Here is an 18969-nt window from a genome sequence, read left to right as displayed (position 1 = left end):
GGACCTGGGCCAGCCTAAAGCCCTCGAGGCCCGTAGTAAGCCTAACTATTCCTTAACCCAACTCTAAGGCACATTTGGACTCAATTTCAAAAATTCAACCAGACATAGTTCTACCATAAAATGGATCATTCAATGGGGAGTTTTTAACTCGCCCGACCTGTAAACACAATATATAATAAATTGGGGAGCTCAGCTCACCCTTCACATAATCAAAATGTAATAACTCAAATGGGAGCTCAGCTCCCTTATCCAATCCCATCATGTATACAGTTAATAATTTTACAGGTCCAACATAACTTTTATAATACAGGCCCAAAATAAAAATAAGTGCTTCTAATACATGCGGAGTCTAAAAATTAACTCAATTGTACAAAATATATTAAGTACTATAAATGTACCTGCGAATAAGAAGAGCAGGTTAGCTACAACAAATAATTCTCCTGTAGCCTGGAAAAATAGATGAACAGGAGTGAGCATTCGACTCAGAGAGTAAAATACCAATTTTAACCATAATCTCTATAGCTATCTAAAGCCAATGCATCATATGGAGTGAAATACAACATCATTATAATTTTTATACACATCACATCATAGTAGCAAAAAGGCAATTTAGAGCACTCACACACTCAACACTGTCAAGCAATACATATATGGGAGTTGATCCCCTACACAGCCCTCTTAATCCAACCTCTGCCAGCGAGTGTCTTTCAAGTCAGACTTTCACTTAATAAACCAAGTGCGGGGTCCCAGCAAGTGTCTTTCAAACCGTGTCTAACCCGACTTATCCATAAAAGACCGAGTCCCAATGAGTGTCTCTCAAGCCGTGTCTACCCATCCTGTCTATATCCAATACCATACCACACGCACGCCAACGCACGCACACTGCTCCAAATTACCACAAATAACATCCATGGCAATTCATCAATTAAGAATGCAATATAAAATGTGCCTAGTATTTAATTACATAGATACATATTTATAAGTGATGCATGGCATGCCTGAACATATAATAATATTGAAATTATAATTAAAATTAATATTTTACTCACAGTACACCAAATACGACTATAAAGGTTGGGTGAAAGAAGACGGTTGACCCTGATCACCTACATAATTTTATTGTGGATTTATTAATTATAATTCAAATAAAAATAAATTTAAAGAGGCAACATATCATAATTTATACTGAAAATTTGGCAGAATTTTTTCTATACCTAGGACCTACCCAACCTGCAAAAAGATTCAAATAATACTTCTAAATCTTAATTTCCACAATCACATCTTATCAACATTATATGGCCCCTCCTGGGCCCTCCAAATCAGACAATAGTCACAAGCTTAAAAATTATGTTTTAGTCCCTATAATTGATATTTTATAAAAATTCACTCAAATAAGTTCTAAAAATTCTAAAATGTTTCCTCGCTGTCCTTAATAAAGTTATAAAGTTATCACAAAATGAATTATAATTTTCTAAGCTACCACAAATATTTTATAAATTTTTAATCGAATTCAAGCACCAGATAATTAAGGAAAAGTAAAGTTCGGGTTTACCTGTGCCAATTCTGAACCAAAGAACGCGTTGGAGATGTCTGACAATGGTGGGGTAGTTAAAATCTCGACTCAATTCCGAGGATTTTTCGGTAGCCTGTCTGCCAAGCTCGAAATTTATAGACTCAGACAACCATTGAATCTTCGCGAATTAAAGGTATCTACACGAAGCCCACAACACGGGGGTTAATAAATAATTTTTATGGAATTTTATAAACTCATTTAGTGCTCAAAAAAATACTACGAAGTTTTGCGGGACCCACCGAAAAACGGTGTCGGAAAATTTTGAAATTGGTATTGCCTCGAAGCTCTCGACTAGTGGAGCACTTCGGTACTCTCGATTTTCTCGTGGGGTTCACGATTTTCGAGAAATCTAGCTCGAAAGTTAAAATGGGCTAAAACTTACAGTACAAAAATTGGACAAATCTCTCAATAAATTTGGTGTTATTGGTGTCTATGGAAAGTTCTCGAGGTGTAGATGGGTTTTGACACAATACTCGATACAATCAGTGGCCGGATCGGTCGGATTTTGGTAGGGAAGTCAAAACGGGGCGCGCGCACTGAGTGGGTTTCGCGCAACGTTTTCGACGGCCTGGAGGCTTGCCGGCGGCAGGGGAGGTGCGTCGGAGTGTGGGGGAGGTGCGTCGGAGGCTGGTCGGCGAGGGGCGGAGGGAGGAGAGAGAGAAAAGACAAAGAAAAAGAGGAAGAGGAAAGAAAAAGAGGAAGAGGGTTGGTCCGATCAGGTCCGGTTCTATTCAGCCTGTTCTATTCAAAATACAAAAATTTGAATTTTTATCTGCCTTGGGATCGAAAACGATACCTAAAAATTTCGAAAAAAATTATAGAAAACTCAAAAAAATTCGTAGAGTCAAAATATATTTTTAGTTTTGCCATGTGATTTTTAAATTAATTTTTAAAAATTATCAAAGTTTTATATTTTTGAAAAATCGAACCCAATTTCTAAAATCTGAAAAATTTCAAATAATTTTCTAAAATTTAAATAAAATAAAATATAAATAATTACTCATAAAATAATAAATTTAAAAATTAGGGGTGTTGCATAAATCTTATAGTCAGGTATAACTTATTAACTGTAAAGACACATCTAACAATGTTGGTCTAAGGGCTATACCCACTAACGTAAGGCAACTCCTTTAATCTAAACGTCTCAGTGATGTCATTGGTGTCCAAATAATATTTATGGGAAACCCTCTGAAAAGAATTGCACTAGTTTTGTATTGCAAAGAGACAATATATAGTTTCTTAGTTTTTATGGTGTCAATGAGAGTAGAAATAGATGACAGATAAGAGTTTAGAAAAAGAAAAGAAGTGAAAGGAAAGGAATTAAAGTGTGCACAGAGAAAGAGAGAAATTAGTTAATTTTTTTTTAATCAAAATTGAAAAGACATGATTAAAATACCAAAGTGTACAAAAGTTTGGTTTTTTAAAATGGTTTGCCAAAATGATGTGTTAAGTGGTTTTCACAATTTTAAAATGAAAAATGCTAAATAAATACTACATCATTATAGCCGTATTCCCCCTAAATTAAATTTCAAATTTAAATAAAATTTCTATAAACTTTTTAATTTTGATTTTTTTAGCTAAAATTGCAACAATATAATTAAAACGCAAAAGCCCACAAAAGTTTTATTTTTTCTTGCATGATTTGACCTTTATAAAAAGCTTTTTTAACTGTAAAATTTCAATGCCAAATGAAACTATGAATGGGATTGGGGCAAATAATGAATAATTCATTTCATTTGTAAACCTAATGCAATTATAATTCTAGCAATATTTAGATATTGAAGAATTCAAATTTAAAAAAAAAAACCCAATCTCATAAAACAACTAAATTAATTGTAATAGTTTTTAATTAATTAGTAGAAGTAATTATTTATGACAAATATTTCCTACATATTGACCAAATAAATTAATCAGGTTAACAGATAAATTTAACACTGAAATCAAGAAAGAAAAGATATGCGCACGTGTAAATAAAATTAATCTATCAATTAAGCCGCTTTAATTGAGTTTAAAAGATTCAACAATATGCTTTTTTTTTTTGGTCTATGCTAGTTATTCCCACTTACATCTAGTGACCACTTGTTACTATCAAATTATAACCGCAGCTCATGGCTGAGCACTTTGGTTGGGAGTGATGCACATGCACAGGGCAAGAAAAACCACTTGTAGCTCATAAGCAAAATCTTGAAAAATCCTCCTAAGTAGAACAGAGGAGGAAACAATAAAAAGACATAAATGATAAACAAGTTGGCAAATATCTATTATATTGCCATATATTCCGGCACATACTCTTCCCGTGAGATTAAAAAAATCAAAAGCAATAAAATTATTCAATATGCGTGTCTGCCATTTCTTAAATGTTCTGAATGGTAGGTCCAACACATAGCCCACCACCATGCACATAAACGACTGGCAAATCCGTAATTAAAACAAATAATCGATCCTAATTACATCCTGTCATCATCCTATTAATATTTGCACTCGGCAATCTCCATGTCAAGTTCCTTGTCACCCTCGAATCAATCTCTCACCTGCTTCCAAAAATTCTTGTTTTGCTTTTCAAAGAATATGCAGGCCAAGCCATCTCATATTATTCCGACAAAGTTCCCTTCCCCGATAGAACTACCTCCGTTGCACCGGATTCCAACGCCGGCGAGAACCAAAATACCAAGAGTTATATCCATTTCTGCTCCTGATAATAGCCAAGTTTCTGGCCATGTAACCCTGGAAAATATAGATGATTCAGTGACTGCGTTTTGGGACTATCAATTTTTATTTGTGTCTCAACGTTCTGAGACTGTGGCGCCAGTCACCCTGCGAGTTGTCGACGGTGCAGTCCCGCCGGACTTCCCTTCCGGTACGTATTATCTAACCGGGCCAGGTCTCTTCACCGATGACCATGGGTCCACGGTGCATCCTTTGGATGGTCATGGGTACCTTAGGGCATTTATTATTGATGGAGTCACCGCGGAAGTGAAGTTCATGGCTAGGTACGTGAAAACTGAGGCTCAGGTGGAGGAGCACGATCCAGAGACTGGCACCTGGAGATTTACACATCGGGGCCCATTTTCGGTCTTAAAAGGAGGTCAGAAACTTGGAAATACCAAGGTCATGAAAAATGTAGCCAATACTAGCGTACTCAAGTGGGGTGGGAGGCTGTTGTGCTTGTGGGAAGGCGGGATTCCTTATGAGATCGAATCAGGGTCGTTGGATACCATTGGCAGGTTTGATATGGTCTACGGATGTGATTTAGCGATGGATGGTGCAGATAATGGTGGTGATCTAGTGGATGTTGCAGCAGGTTTATTGAAACCGATATTGTATGGTGCGTATATATTTCCTCAGATTCAGAAAAAAGAAAACAATTAAATGGTTTTACATCTTGATTTTCGTGGAAAGCATTAATTAAAATAATTATCTTGCCATAAAAAAATTAACTATATATAAAAAAATGTCTTTATGAAAAATTATACACCCAATTTTACCAATCAAGTTATCTATTAAAACTAATTTTAGATTTTCTTTTAAAAAATATTATTTTGAAAATAGTAGTCAAAATATTTTTTAATTAAACCTATTTTAAAAATAAATAATTTCAAAATAATAGAATAATATTTTAATTTAAACTTCTTTTTAACAGCACTAAAATAATTATTTTTTTCTTTTTAATAATTTCAATTAACTTTTTTACCTCCCAATCACAATCCTATAGAGTATAATTAAGTTGCCTTTTGCTAACTTTGGACAGGAGTTTTCAAAATGCCACCCAAGAGATTGCTGTCTCATTATAAGATGGACACTAGGAGAAATAGGCTTCTTACTTTGTCATGCAATGCGGAGGACATGCTACTGCCTCGCAGTAATTTTACATTTTGTGGTAAATATTATATACAATATATATAATTATTGACAATTAATTTATATATATGTCATATTAAATATTTTATAAATAATGTAAATATTTTTTTTTCTTTTCAGAATATGATTCAGATTTCAACCTACTGCAAAGACAAAAATTCAATATTCCTGATCATTTGATGATACATGATTGGGCATTTACAGACACTCATTACATATTATTCGCCAATCGAATTAAGCTTGATGTTATGGGTAATTACCTGCATAGTTTTATTAATTAAATATAACTCATATCTATAGTTAACCACCGGGGCTTCTGCTGCAATTTAACTGCAGGATCGGTGGCAGCTGTCTGCGGGTTATCTCCGATGATATCTGCCTTGTCAGTGAACCCTAGCAAGTCAACCTCTCCAGTATATTTGCTTCCTCGTTTTCCTGATAAATCCTTTAGCTACCGAGATTGGAGAGTGCCTGTGGAAGCACCTTCACAGATGTGGCTGATGCACGTTGGCAATGCTTTTGAGGTTATGGATGACAATGGGAATTTGGAGGTCCAAGTACATGCTTGCTGTTGCTCCTATCAATGGTTCAATTTCAAAAGAATGTTTGGTAAGTATCTTATAATAAACAAGTGATTAATTTGCTCAAATTTTGTAAAGAATATGATTAATTACGGCGTTGACAGGGTATGATTGGCAAAGTGGTAGATTAGATCCTTCTATTATGAACGTGAAAGAAAGAGGAAACGAGTTATTGCCTCATCTTGTTCAGGTAATAATCATCTATGACAGGAAATAAACAAATTCCTTTTATTAGTATCAATATAATTTAAGAAATTAAACAATAAACATGTTGCTGTACAATTTAGGTATCTATAAACTTGGATGCTGATGGGGGCTGCCAAGCATGTAGTATAGAGCCCTTGAATCAATGGACGAAACCTACAGATTTTCCCGTCATTAATCCAACATTTTCGGGCAATAAGAACACCTACATATATGCAGCAACATCATCTGGGTCTCGCCAAACATTGCCACATTTCCCATTTGATATGGTGGTGAAGTTGAATGTACTAGACAAGTCTATAAACACATGGTCTGCTGGTGCTCGGAGCTTTATCGGTGAGCCTATATTTGTTCCCAAGCCAGGAGAAGAAGATGATGGGTACCTTCTTGTAGTTGAGGTGAGAAATCATCATGTTAACTTAAATCTGAAGAAGACGATGGATTCTACAATTTGAATATTGTGGCCTTTTGGGATGAATTAAGCTTCCTAATACAGTTCTGTGTTGTTTTGCAGTATGCAGTTGCAATACAGAGGTGCTATCTTGTGATTTTGAATCCAAAGAGGATTGGGGAAGCTGATGCATTGATAGCAAGATTTGAGGTCCCCAAGCATTTAAATTTCCCACTTGGCTTTCATGGTTTCTGGGCTGATACTACTGACACCAAGTTTTAAATCAATTGCAACCAATATTTAACGAAATTGTGTAGATTAAAGGGTGCAATTATTATAAATTCGTTTTTGTATAAAAACGAATTTAATAATATTTGGATTGAATATTTATTATATGATTCTTGTAAGATTAATTAATTAATATGTTATATAAATCATGAATTTTTTGGTAAATATTTGATTAATAATTATTATATTAATTTTTATATAAGAATAGCTATAGAATAAACATATATTATTAATATTTAAATTAGTATAAATTGATATTATTATGCATCTGTCATCGAATTGGAGAGATTCTATATAAATTGGATTTTAATAGACTAAATTCGATTAATGGAATATCATCATAGGAAAATATCAATATTAGATTTTCACGATGATATAAAAGAAAATTCACATGTGTAAGCCATAAAAGGACAAAATAAAATAAAAGTAAATTTATTTCAATTAGAAATAATTAAAATTAAGTAAATATTTGGGTTAGCTATTGTAAGTAAATAATTATTCGACTCCTATGGATTGAGTTGTATCATTTAATAAAATTTAAAAATTAAGAATTTATAATTATTAAAACTCTAAATATTGTTAATACAAAAAAAGTTAAATATTTTTAATAATTAATTAGTATTTTATTTTATTTTATTTTTTATTTGGACTAAGTTATAATTACTGAAATTTATTAATAGCAAAACTATTTTTGTTTTGAATTATTTTTTTTATGATTAATAATTTATAGACTAATTAAAAATAATAATAATTATTAAAGTAAAATAAGTATATGTTTTATTTTCATAAATTTGTACATAAAATTAAATATAATTTAAATTACATAAAAGTAAATATAATATAAAAAATAATAATTTAAGAATTGATTAAGAGTAGATTGTTAAAAGGCCGATGAATCCACTGGCCTGGCCCAAAAATAATTATTTTCTCCAGCCTGATTGAACTTTTTTCAGACCTTCATTTCCAGTCCTACATCAATCGAATAGGGTTTACCCTTTCAACAGCCAAACCCTCCAAAAATCCTCTTTTCAAAACAGTGAACCTCAGAAATCCCGCTGAAAGAGAAAGGGGAGGAGAGCGCCACGATGTCTGGCTTCTCTTCCTCATCCTCTTCATCTCCCTTCTCATTGGAATCCTCCGCTTCTTCATTTGGATCTGCAACCACTGGTGCCAGATTCCATTTCGGATCTTCCCCTTCCCCATCCTCTTCTGCAAACCCTAGCTCCTCATCCTCTTCTTCCTCTTCCACCTCATTATCGTTTGCATTCAACACCTCGTCAAGCTCTAACCCTAGCTCAGCTCCTCCCGTTTCTTCATTTGGTTTCGGACTCTCTACCTCTTCATCCTCCTCCGCTTCTTCTGCCTCTTTATTGTTCTCCTTTGGTTCATCTCCTGCTGCCACCAGTTCCGTCCCATCCCTATTTGGCTCTGCGTCTGGTTCCACCTCATCGCCGTTTGGGCAAGCTGATTCCTCTGCAATTTCTGGTTCAAACAATTTTGGGGCTGTTTCATCCTCTACTACTTCTCCTTCTCCCTTGTTTGGGACTGTTTCTTCTGCGGCTAGTTCTGCCTCGCCTCTGTTTGGTGCAGTGTCAACGGCGGCCTCAAGTGCCGGCTCGTCCTTGTTTGGGGGAACTACGTCTTTACCATTGTTTGGAGCAACCTCGTCTCCCATATTTGGAACAACTTCATCAGTAGCAAGTTCTGCTTCTACTTCGTCTGTGGCAAGTTCTTCGCCTCCGTTTGGTACAACTTCGTCTGTAGCGAGTTCTCCCTTACCCCTGTTTAGCACAACTTCGTCTGCGGCAAATTCTACCCCATCTTTGTTCGGAACAACTTCGCCTGCGGCAAGTTCTACCCCATCTTTATTCGCAACAACTTCGTCTGCGGCAAGTTCTACCCCATCTTTGTTCCCAACAACTTCGTCTGCGGCCAGTTCTGGACCATTCCCGTTTGGTACATCCTCCTCCGCTGCAAGTTCAGGTTCATTACTTTTTGGGACGTCTTCATCCACTACAAATTCTGGGCCGTCCCTGTTTGGGTCATCTGGTGCTTCAGCTGCCACTACTACATCTAACTTGTTTGCCTCGTCTACATCAGCTTCAACTACTACATTCTCGTCTAATTTGTTCTCTTCAATTTCCTCTTCGAATTCAAGCTTCGCTTTGCCTTTCTCCACCGCTTCATCAGGATTTTCCTTACCAAAAACCACTCCAAGTTCAACACCAACTACTGCATCTACAGCGGCTCCTTCGACACAAACTTCATCAGCAAGCACTTCAGGCTTCTCATTTGGGACACCGTCTTCTGCATCTTCAGCAAGCGCTTCTACCATTTCATTTGGGACACCATCTTCCGCATCGTCTCAGTCTTCCTTCAGCTTTAGCAATGCAGCTTCTTCATCTGCCCCTACTGTCTCCACCACACTTGCTGCAAAACCAACATCTCTATCGCCATTGTTTTCTACAGTCACGACCACAAGTGCTTTTACTCCAGCTGCTGGTATTTCAGTGGCTTCTTCTGCTACAGCTTCAACGCTTACTTTACCTGCATCTGGTGTGAGTTCTTCTTCTTCTGCTACTTCAGCTACCACAGCTGCTTCTTCTGGGACTACAAGTTCCTTTACTGGTTTTGGAGTGTCCGCTACAGCAGCTTCATCGGGGAGTACTAGTTCGTACACAGGATTTTCCTTATCAACCAAACCATCAGTACCAGTGACAACATCACAAGCTCAATCAACGATTGCTGCATCCTTATTCAGTGAGTGTTTTAAACTCTTCTTCCTGCTTGAGATATTCTATTGTTATATGATGATTATTGTACGCCTGAGGTGTTGTGTTTATGATTTTTACTTGCTTATGAGTTGATAAGTGGATTTCTACTAAATTAGTAAAAGAAGCAGATGTTGGTCTTTCCAATTTCTTGTTTTTGTGGTTATAAGTTATAACAATTGGAGTTACATGTGACTAAGTAATAATGCTTGATTGCTGTGGCCTTAGTGTTTTATTTCATTATGACAAGTGACAACTAGTGAGTAGATTAAAGAAAAATCTCAGTTCAATTTGGTAGTCAAGTTGAGATGTGTTACCCTCTCATTTGATGCATTTTAGCATGCCCTCTTTCCTCAAGTGAAAGTTGCTTGGGTTTTTAGGCTATGCTAGTGAGTAGTGATGGTTCATTCAAGAAAAAAAAAAGGCGATTGTAGCTTTTTAATTCACTGAGCAAAATGATAGCGTCTCCATTGCCGATTTTAAACAACTTATAGTTCCTTTTTCTCCCCTTCTTTTGCCGGAGAATCATCATCTTTATGGGCATTCTCAAATGTTCTACATATTTGAGATTTATTCATTTCATCTATTTATTTTTTTGTTTTTTGTGGTCGCATCTTGTTTGGATCTTAAGGAGTCTAGACTCTAGATCAAGTTCCGGATTTAAGTTCTCACATCTGACACAAAACATTCTGCAGGTGCCCCTACTTCTACTTCTGCAGCTGCAACAACTTCCATTTCCAGTACTACCACATCTCAGATGACACTTTCTCTTGCTGTGCCTTCCAGCAGTGGGTGTGTGTACTCTCAGTAGCAAAATTTTTTGTTCTCAATTTTTGCTAGTATCTAAACAAACCTTTTATTGTTGTTGCTGAAAACCTTCCAGTTTAGTCTCAATTTTTTTCCCCTAGATGCTTTGTTTTTCATCTTGGATTACATATAAAATTTTCTTTTGTTTACTAAATATCATGTATTTTGGCCATTATTTACTTTTTCCAATTATAAATTATACTAGGGGCCTTGAATCAACATAAAGTTTCTAATGGTAGAGAATTTGTCTGCACTTTTGCGCTCTCATATTATGGTTTTCCATATAGGACAAGTTCAAGTGTTACCACTGCTGTATCTGCTACACCAAAATTGCCATCTGAGATTACAGGCAAGACCGTTGAGGAGGTACTTCACAGAAAAATCTTTCCCTTGTTTTTTTTTTCGTCTATTCTTTGTGCTGTGTCTTTAGCCATATTACAATACTAAGTATATTGTATGATTACCAAGCTAATCATGCACATGTTAGGCATAAATGTGTGAAAATAAATTTTTTGTTTGTCTGTGTATGAATAGAGGAAGAGAGTTGCAAATATATGCAATTCAATCTAGGATGACATGCCAATTGAAACTTTGTGTGGTCATTGCCAATCCCTTTGCTGGAAGTCAACTTCTCCCTTAGTCCGTTGATCATTGCCTTGTTTTTATTCAGTGATTTGGCCTATAATCCTATATATTTTCTTCTTTTTGATTTCTGCCACTCTGTTAATTCTATCTAAACCTGCATGTCTTTGTTTTGTTTGAAGATAATCAAAGAGTGGAATGCTGAGCTTCAAGAGCGTACTGGGAAATTTCGGAAGCAAGCTGCTGCAATAGCTGAATGGGATAAGAGAATCTTGCACAATCGTGATGTTCTTCTTAGGCTTGAGGTAGTATTATTTCTTGTTGCTTGGTAAAAGAAATTGAATTGTGAATTGAGACAGCTTAGTTTTAATTGTATCTTTTTCCTTGTATATGATAAGATAATTATTATATCGTTACATTCCTTGTAGATATATCAACACATTGGTTCTTAACTTATTACGCCTTCTTAGTTGTGAGAAAAAATGGTTTTTCATCAAGGATGTCTTGAATTGATTTTTCTTTTTATGTCGATGTTCACCACTTTGAATATGTCAATCAAGTTTTGTATTGTTGAGGCTTTTGAGATTAAAGGAAATGGTAAAAAAGTATTTTGCTATTTGTCTTAATCTTTTCATTTTGTTATCTCATACATAAATTATTCTTCAGATTGAGGTGGCAAAAGTGGTTGAGACACAAGCTAACTTGGAACGGCAATTGGAGTTAATTGAGACCCATCAACAGGAGGTACTTTAATAAGTTCTTTATTCTGCATGTTTTCAGTCACCAAATTTCCTCATTATATCATTTAGATCAGGTGAAGTAATAACAGACATTATTCAGTTATTGTTGTCTTATAGAAGGGACCACCCCACTTCACACACCCACACCACCCCCCTCCCCCCCCCCCCACCCCCCCCCCCAAAAGGAAAAAAAAAAAAAAAACCCTTCTCCCATAACAAAAGTTCCATTGTCTTTCAATTTGGTTGAAAGGGGACTTAATTGGCTGTGGTGGGTGAGAAAACACATTGATCATTGATTTGTTAGCTTGTTGAGCTTGTAAGTTTTTCCCGTTTGTGATTACCATTTTATCTAAACTTTGGTAATAGATAAGTTCATCCATCCTAAAATTTAACTTGGCCATTATCATCACACATGCTTTCTCTTTTAGTTGCTAATAACTACAATGAGCATCCAGCTAGTTGTGCTATTATCCTTTAAAAGATGTTCTCTAGTTTCCCCAAGTGAAATGATTAGATTACAGATCAGGATCATTCAAGTGCATTGTTTTGCCACTAGCTCTCATCCTCTGAATGGTTCCTCATTTTCTCTTTTGGTCAGTGCCGAATTAAAATATATTCAGTTCATGGCTATCATTTTAGATTGTTGGCATGGGAAAAGGGGCACTGTTGTGACATAAATATGTCACTCTTGTCCCTTTCTAATGATGACATTTACTTTGTTTCCTTAAAGTAAATCCTTGAAGAGATCCATACTTGAGCATTATTTGCACAAAAGGGACTACAAAAAAGTGAAACATTGGGAGATTGCAAATGTTATATATAGTTGTTCCGGTATCATGTGAAAATTAGAATTATATCCTCGGGCCTTGGCTGAATATATAAATTGGCGCGTGGATTTTACGCTGAAAGTCTGGTGACACCCTAAGCTTATTTTGACCATCGTCTCCTCAATTTTTGTTTTCATAACTAACACACTAATTTGGCCTTTATTTTGCTCATATTTTACACTTTCTATTTGACTTTGACTAAAATACTACCATTGAAGCTAATGTTAGTATGGTACCCATCTTTCTTTCTCTCCATTTTTTTTTCTCTCCACTCTCATCCATTTAAGCTTCAAAACAATGTTGGTCAGAAAAATTATTTCCAAAACATCCAAGAAGAAGAAAACCTTGATTGAAGTGGATTATAGTTTTTCCATGGGGAAGCACTCGAGCGAGTAGATTGAAGGTTTAGAGGGAAAAGGAAAGAAATTTTCAATTATTGTTTGTTGGATAATGGATAACTTGTTTATGAACAAAAATTTCTTTTGTAATGATTTCAACCAAGGTGATGCTAATCTTTTATTTATTCTTTTTTTTTTTTAAATTAATATGAAATACATGATGACGATATCATGTCAGTGTTGGTAAATTCAACGCCAAACGCCTAAGCAACCATTTCTCTATAGGTGCTAGAACAATACTTGAACTAAAACTATAAGGAGGTAAGCAACAAGTTTCCATAATGTTTATGTTAGAGAGGTTTGGATGACAACTTGTTATATATCAGTCTGTGCACTTGCTGAAGCAGATGGATAAGGAGAGAAACAAATAGAAATAGATGATAAAAGAATAGAAGTAGATGAGAAAAGAATAGAAGTGGATGAGAAAAGAGAAGAAAAGAATAGATGAGAAGAGAAATAGATTGGATGAGAAAAGAAAGAATATTTCAAAGATGAGAGATATATTTGATTATTAATGATCTTGGATAGATCCCTCTTTATAAGTTTGTTCACTTTTTTTGATCCTATAATTGCTCTCTACTGTTACAATTGATTGAAGATTAATTACAGTTGACTAGTACTGTAGAATCTCCCTATTCTACTGCTGGACTAATCCACTAACTGCTTTACTTCTTACTCACAACATTCCCCACTTCTTGAAATCATTCTTGTCCTTAAGAATGAAGAAAATGCCTGAAATTGAAATGAATTTCAGGTGCTTTCTTCTCATCAGTTGACAGAACAGAATTGAAATCCCACATAGCATCTTCTGGTGGCTAGTTAATTCGCTGAATTTGGAATACCAAATGTTAGTTTCCATCTTATGGTTCAGTTGCAATGTCCTATAGAATTGGACTAAAAGTTGCAAGTGATAGTATGATATTAATGAACAAAGAATTATTTTGTTTTCTTTTTTCTCTTCTCCAGATTTCCCATGCTTGTTCCTTCAAGATTACAGTAACATTTGATGGCTAAACTTTCTTCTTTTCCATTCTTGATATTTCCCATTCATCTTCCATGAGACTTACAAGATAACAACAGTTGAACTTACCATCTTAGCTCCTAAAATTCTGTCACTTGCTTATGGTACATAACACTTTTTGTAGCTCCTTTATCTTTCTTGTTTTCAAGAACATTCCCTAAAGTTTCTACAAGAAGAATTTCAGGTTAATCTTCTACATTCTCCATAGCAAACTCTAGTTTGCTATCATCATCGTCTTCATCTTCCTCCTCCTCATATTCCTCTCTTGCACTAGACAAATCAAAAACAAAATCCTGCTCCTGCTCCTGCCCCACATCAATGCACTTGTCTTCCTTTTTCGAAGTTTCAGTAAGGGCATCTTGTTCTTCACTTGACTTTTCAAGAATTGGATCCTCATTATTAAAGACTGCAACATTCTCCTTTGCCTCTTCAACCAATTTGTCCATTCTCTCTTGAAATGACTTCTCATATTTCTCTAATTTTTGTAACAAACAATTCTTCCTGCCTTTTTAATTCTCTATCAACAATTTCCATAATCCTACTAACTTTTGTTCCCAAGATTGGTCTTCCATGATCCTCTTGTAGAAGGTTGGGTAGGATGTTGGAAAATTTTGCTTCTTAGGCAAGAAAATTTATAGGGACAGCAGAAGAAAAGTTGAGGCAGAAATAAAGATTTTAAGAATTTCAAGAAAGAATAGAGAAAAACCCTAACAGAGCCCAAGAATTGGAAAATTGGGAATGGAAGAATTTATAAGTAATTGCAGAAAAAGATTGTGAAAATATAGTCGCAAGAAAGGAAGAATATATGATAAAGAGAAATTAAGGAAAAAGGAAGAAGAACAGAAAATAAAACTGAACAGAGGAAAGAGAAAATAGAAGAAATGAGAATTTCAAGAATTTCAAGAAATAGGTTTCTTGAAATGGGAAGTGAAAATTAAAGAAGAAAAATAGAAGAACAAACCAGAATTTAGCAGAAGAATAGAGAAATTTTATTCAAGAATTTCAAGAAAGAAAGAAAGAAGAAGAAGAATAGAGGAGAAAACCTGGAATTGAGGAGACTACCATTTATCCATATAATTGCGACTTTAATAAGAAAGTTTGGAAGCAATCTGACCTAAGAACCAAGCTTTGATACCACTTGTTACGTATCAACGTGTGCACTTATTGAAACAGAGGAATAGGGAGAGAAAAAGATAGAAATAGATGAGAAAAGAATGTAAGTAGATGAGAAAAGAGAAGAAAAGAACATATGAGAAGAGAAAGAGAATATTTCAGAAATGAGAGATTTTTTGATTATTAATGATCTTGGAATGATCCCTCTTTACAAATAAGTTCCTATTCATACTTCTTTTGATCCTATAAGTGCTCTCTCCAGTTACAGCTGACTGGAGAGCAATTACAGTTGACTAGTACCATAGAATCTCCCAATTTTTTACTGCTGGACTATTCCACTAACTGCTTTACTCCTTACTAACTTATTGGTTCACTTTTATTTTATTTTGTAAATCAAACAACTTTCTTTCAGTGTTTGGAAAATATGAGACAAAATGTTGACAAACTAAATCCAAACCAAAATGATTTGTGCAATCTAATATATAGCAAACCCAAAAATCCATCATCAAAATCCAAGTGAGATGCTTATTCTCCATTCAACCCAGTGTTATCAAAGGCGAGCGAGGCACCCAGGCGAGGCGCCCCTCTGTTGCCTCGACTGGAACGCCTGGCTGGGCTTTGGAGAGGTGACGCCTCAGGCCGGCGAGGCGAGAGGCAACGCCTCATTAAAGCAAACGGTAATTTTTTTTTTTAATGAAAAAACTAATAAACCTACCACTAACCTGATGCTAACAAAAGAGCTGCATCATGAAGACAGCAGAGCCACTCTCTTCCTCGACCTCACTCTTGCGGCAGAGACAGAACATGACCAACAGGTACGCCCCCTCTCTCTCTCTCTCTCTCTCTCTCTTATCTTCTTCTTCTTCTTCTTCTTTCCTCTCCGATCTCTCTCTCTCTCACGTCGTCTTCTTTCCTCTCTCCAATCTCTCTCTCTCTCACATCTTCTTCTTCTCCTTTCCTTTCTCCGATCTCTCTCTCTCACGTCTTTTTCTCCTTGGCTTTCTCCCTCGCCACTTATTCTGCTTTCCCTGCTGCATAGACCACCTGTTTTTTATTTTATTTTATTTTTTTTCCCCTCCTCTCCTTCTTCTTTCAGCAGTCTCTTTTTATTTTTTTCTTTTTTTCCCCCTCCCCTCCTTATTATTAATTAGTTATTATTAATTATTTATTTATTTGTTGTTAATTTAATTATTTTATTTTTTATTCTTGTTAATTAATTATTTAAATTTTATGGGTATTGCTAAATTGATTATTTTACTTTGTATTCTTGTTTAATTAGTTGATTAATTAACATGGGTATTGTTGATTTGTTGGTAATTAGTTTAATTTTTATTTGTTATTCTTGTTAATTTGATTAGTTTTACTTTTTGCCTTGTTAATTAGACATTAGTTGTTAATTAATTATTTATTTTATATAGGTATTATTAATTTATTGTTAATTTGATTTTTTTTACATTTTATTATTGTTAATTAATTGTTTAACTTATATGGGTATTGTTAATTTGTTATTAATTAGTTTACCTTTTACTTGTTATTCTTGTTAATTAGTTTTAGTTTGATTAATTTTGCTTTTTTCTTGTCAATTAGATATTAGTTGTTTATTTTATATGGGTATTATTAATTTATTTTTAATTTGATTATTTTCTTTTTGTTCTTGGTAAGTAATTGTGTAATTTATATGGACATTATTAATTTGTTGTTAATTAGTTTACTTTTTACTTCTTATTATTGTTAATTATTGTTTTTTTTTTCTTGTTAATATGCTTTTTTACTTATCAACTATTTAAAAGTATGAATTTATATATATAATTTAAGCAATTAAGGTTATGGCCTTTACTTCAAAAATGCCCTAGCCTCTCGCCTAAGGCCATAGAGTACTCTATCGCCTTAGTGTCGCCTTTCGCCTTGATAACACTGATTCAACTTCAAATAGCTCCCTCAAGGCAACCTTCCATTTGTGCAAGCCCTTATTCTTCACTGCACTGTGAGAAAGGGATTATGGGAAAGGGAAGCAATTGATGTGTGGTTATGGCTTTTTAGAAGAAAACAAAGATGAGGGAGAGGAAGGAGGGGAATCAATGTGTTGCTATGTTCTTTGCTGGAAAACAAAGATGAGAGAGAGAGAGGGAGAAAGAGATCAGCATTATTGTAGCAATCTGCTAGTCTTTCTGTGTGTAATTACACCATAAGTTGACAAGAGAAAAATGTGTCTAATAGATGATTGTAAATTGAGGTGTCTGATGTGTCAAAATAAAAGTTCAGGATGCCACTGGGCTTTTGGCCTTAAGTCAGGTCCCAATTTATGTATTCAGCTTATATCCTTTTAGTGTGATCTTTTTGTTGTTTCCATATTCTATTTTTTTTAATCCACAGGTATGCAGCTAGATAAAGCATGCCAATCAGAAAACTGTGTGATATTCTGTTAATGATTCTGTTTAATTAGTTCCGTTTATGTTTTTAGGTTGATAAGGCTTTGCAGAGTATGGAAGAGGAAGCTGAACGTATTTACAAGGATGAGCGTGGGTTGCTTCTTGATGATGAAGCTGCATCAACTCGAGATGCAATGTAAGAACTCAGTCTTTGCTGTTGTTGCCCTTTTATCTGATTTACGTTTTATAGTCATGACTCATGACCCTCATGTCTAACCATAATTAGGTGAAAGTTGCAGCCCATATTTTGACTTGTCTGCTCTGGTGGTTGATTAATCTAAGTCTGACTTACAATAGTAGTCATTTTCTGATTGAGGCTACAGTTATTTCTTAAATACTTTTTTGAGAACCTATTTATATTTATGTTGCGAGAAGTGCTACATACAGAGTTTTTCTTTGCCCTTTGGCTGTATCTATTTCTGAACCTCCTTTTTTTTACCCCATTTGATTTCAGGTATGAGCAAGCTGAGCTTATAGGGAGGGAACTAGAGCAGATGACTGAACAGATAAAATCTGTTATTGACACCCTGAACTCCAGCCAGGTTAGCCTCTATATTAGTGGTTTAACAAGGTTTTTCAACAAATTATGATAGATGATGCTTACCTTTTGCTATGTTTAGGGTGGTGATCTGGACACAATTGATAGGATGACTCCATTGGATGTGGTTGTCCGAATCTTGAACAATCAACTAAGTTCTTTGATGTGGATTGATGAGAAGGTTAGCATCTTGTTTATCATTATCATTGGCTTTGGCTTTTCATTCATAAGAAATATGTGATTTTTTTACTGCAATTCTTTTTAGGTATTTTTGTATTTTATTTTTGTATTTTATACATATGATTTTTTTTTTCAACTGTTATGGTATGCGTTCTGATATAGTGCAGGCTGCAGCAGTAAGGCTTTTTCTTAAGGATTTTTTTTTTTTTCATATGTATACATATGGTCAGGCTTGACTGTATAAATATGCTTGTGGGTTAAGCATTTGTTGCCTTCTACTTTCCGTGGCAATAACACTGACCTCTTAATCTTAAATAGGCTGAGGAATTTTCTTCACGCATTCAGAAGCTTGCCACTCAAGGTACTGCAGCAGATCGCGAGCTGATGGGTCCAAAATATTGGATGTCTTGATCGTGGGTTTATATACTCGTGTCTTCACAGATTTGAAGATTATGCCAAGTTGAGTTAATTGTGAAATCAGAAAAGAGCTATGGCAATTTACCCAAAAAAGAAAAGAAGAAAATGATTAGTTGAACCTTGTTTCATTTGACTTTTTATTCGTACATTAAGAAAAGAGATGAACTATGGTGCATAAGAATGATGTTCCTTGATAAGAATGGCTATCCTGACATTTTCAGTATGTTCTGCACGAGTATGTTGCTGACTGA

At 35.0% G+C, this 18969-nt stretch overlaps 2 protein-coding genes across 2 annotated transcripts; both read left to right on the top strand.

Annotated features, from left to right (window-relative positions):
- The first annotated feature begins 4050 nt into the window (after positions 1-4050).
- On the top strand, positions 4051-7060 carry LOC110657770 (carotenoid cleavage dioxygenase 7, chloroplastic). Its single transcript, XM_021815127.2, has 7 exons — positions 4051-4898; positions 5322-5450; positions 5552-5683; positions 5768-6040; positions 6117-6202; positions 6300-6614; positions 6731-7060. The coding sequence occupies exons 1-7, from the start codon at positions 4067-4069 to the stop codon at positions 6887-6889; spliced, it is 1926 nt and encodes a 641-aa protein (XP_021670819.2). The 5' UTR covers positions 4051-4066; the 3' UTR covers positions 6890-7060.
- Positions 7061-7848: 788 nt separating this feature from the next.
- On the top strand, positions 7849-18941 carry LOC110657769 (nuclear pore complex protein NUP62). The gene is made up of 9 exons (XM_058142964.1): positions 7849-9655; positions 10362-10458; positions 10761-10839; positions 11238-11360; positions 11722-11799; positions 17616-17719; positions 18038-18125; positions 18204-18302; positions 18620-18941. The coding sequence occupies exons 1-9, from the start codon at positions 7981-7983 to the stop codon at positions 18710-18712; spliced, it is 2436 nt and encodes an 811-aa protein (XP_057998947.1). The 5' UTR covers positions 7849-7980; the 3' UTR covers positions 18713-18941.
- The last annotated feature ends 28 nt before the right edge of the window (positions 18942-18969 follow it).

Source organism: Hevea brasiliensis, chromosome 2, assembly GCF_030052815.1.
Source record: "Hevea brasiliensis isolate MT/VB/25A 57/8 chromosome 2, ASM3005281v1, whole genome shotgun sequence".
Classification (NCBI taxonomy): Eukaryota; Viridiplantae; Streptophyta; class Magnoliopsida; order Malpighiales; family Euphorbiaceae; genus Hevea; species Hevea brasiliensis.
The sequence above is the reverse complement of the archived record's forward strand: the minus strand, read 5'-3'. Positions and strand labels throughout refer to the sequence as shown.